We start from the raw sequence: 1,177 nt of genomic DNA, 5'->3' as shown, positions 1-1,177 counted from the left end.
ATTTTCGTGTAATATTATTTTATGAAAAATTGTGTGGTTGAAAATAGGAGAGAGAAAAATGAAATGTAATGTAATAAAATTTAATGAGGGCCAAATGGGTGCTAAATTTATGTATTAATTCAACTCTTGTTGCAATTTTTTTAATTATAATTTTTTAATATTGATTGTGTAGGTATTCCATAGTCGAGAGTCATTATGTAATTGGGTTCGTATGGTTGGAAAGGAACTTCGTTTGGTTACTGTTATAATACATTCCGAGCGTGGTGGTTATGGACACAAGTCACGTATACGCTATGGATGTGAGCATAGTGGAAAATATAAAAAACACAAAAATCATTCAAATCATGAACCAAAACGAAAGAGGTCTGTTGGAACACGTAAGTGTAAATGCCCGTTTGATCTAAATGGTGTGAAGTTGTCGACTGAGAACAATTGGATGTTAAAGGTATCATTCAGACTACATAATCATCCACTGGCACAACATTTGGAAGGTCACCCTTATGTACAAAGATTAATTAATGAAGAGGAGCATATTTTAATCGATATGTCAAAAAGCTTGGTAAAACCTAGGAACATATCGATGACTTTGAAAGAATGGGATCCAAATAATGTTAGCATAATGAGGACTATTTACAATGCACGTGCAAGGCATAGATTGATTGAGAAGGCAGGCAAAACACAAATGCAACAGATAATGAGCAAGTTAAAAGAACACAATTATATCGAGTGGCATAGGTCTCATGAAAGAACGGATGAAGTTAGAGACCTTTTCTTTGCTCATCCGACATCCATCGATTTCTTACATGCTTTCTCATGCGTGCTTATAATGGATTGTACTCACAAAACCAACAGGTATGGACGCCCCCTTTTTGAGATCGTTGGGGTTACTTCGACCTAAATGACACTTTCTATTGCTTTTGTAATCATGGAAGCTGAACGGGAAGCAAATTATAGTTGCACAATGGAAAAGTTGAAAACCTTAATGAATCATGATGTCTTGCCGCATATCATTGTCACAGATAGGGAACTGGCTCTTATTCAATCAACTGAAAAGATTTTTCCTAATGCCAAGAATCTACTATGCACATGGCATATATCAAAAAAATGTATCGGCCAATACAAAGAAGTTTTTTGAGCGAAAAGAAGAATGGGACACTTTCTATCGGAGTTGGAATGC

At 35.4% G+C, this 1,177-nt stretch overlaps 1 protein-coding gene across 1 annotated transcript; it reads left to right on the top strand.

Moving 5' to 3' along the window:
• Positions 1-172: 172 nt before the first annotated feature.
• On the top strand, positions 173-898 carry LOC111386465 (the record flags this gene model as incomplete). Its single annotated transcript, XM_023010932.1, has 1 exon — positions 173-898. A coding segment is annotated over one exon (726 nt), but the record flags the coding sequence as incomplete, so codon positions are not given.
• Between the last annotated feature and the right edge of the window lie 279 nt (positions 899-1,177).

Source organism: Olea europaea, unplaced genomic scaffold, assembly GCF_002742605.1.
Source record: "Olea europaea var. sylvestris unplaced genomic scaffold, O_europaea_v1 scaffold35596, whole genome shotgun sequence".
Taxonomy (NCBI): domain Eukaryota; kingdom Viridiplantae; phylum Streptophyta; class Magnoliopsida; order Lamiales; family Oleaceae; genus Olea; species Olea europaea.
Note: the sequence above shows the minus strand (reverse complement) of the source record. Positions and strands in the feature narration are given on the sequence as shown.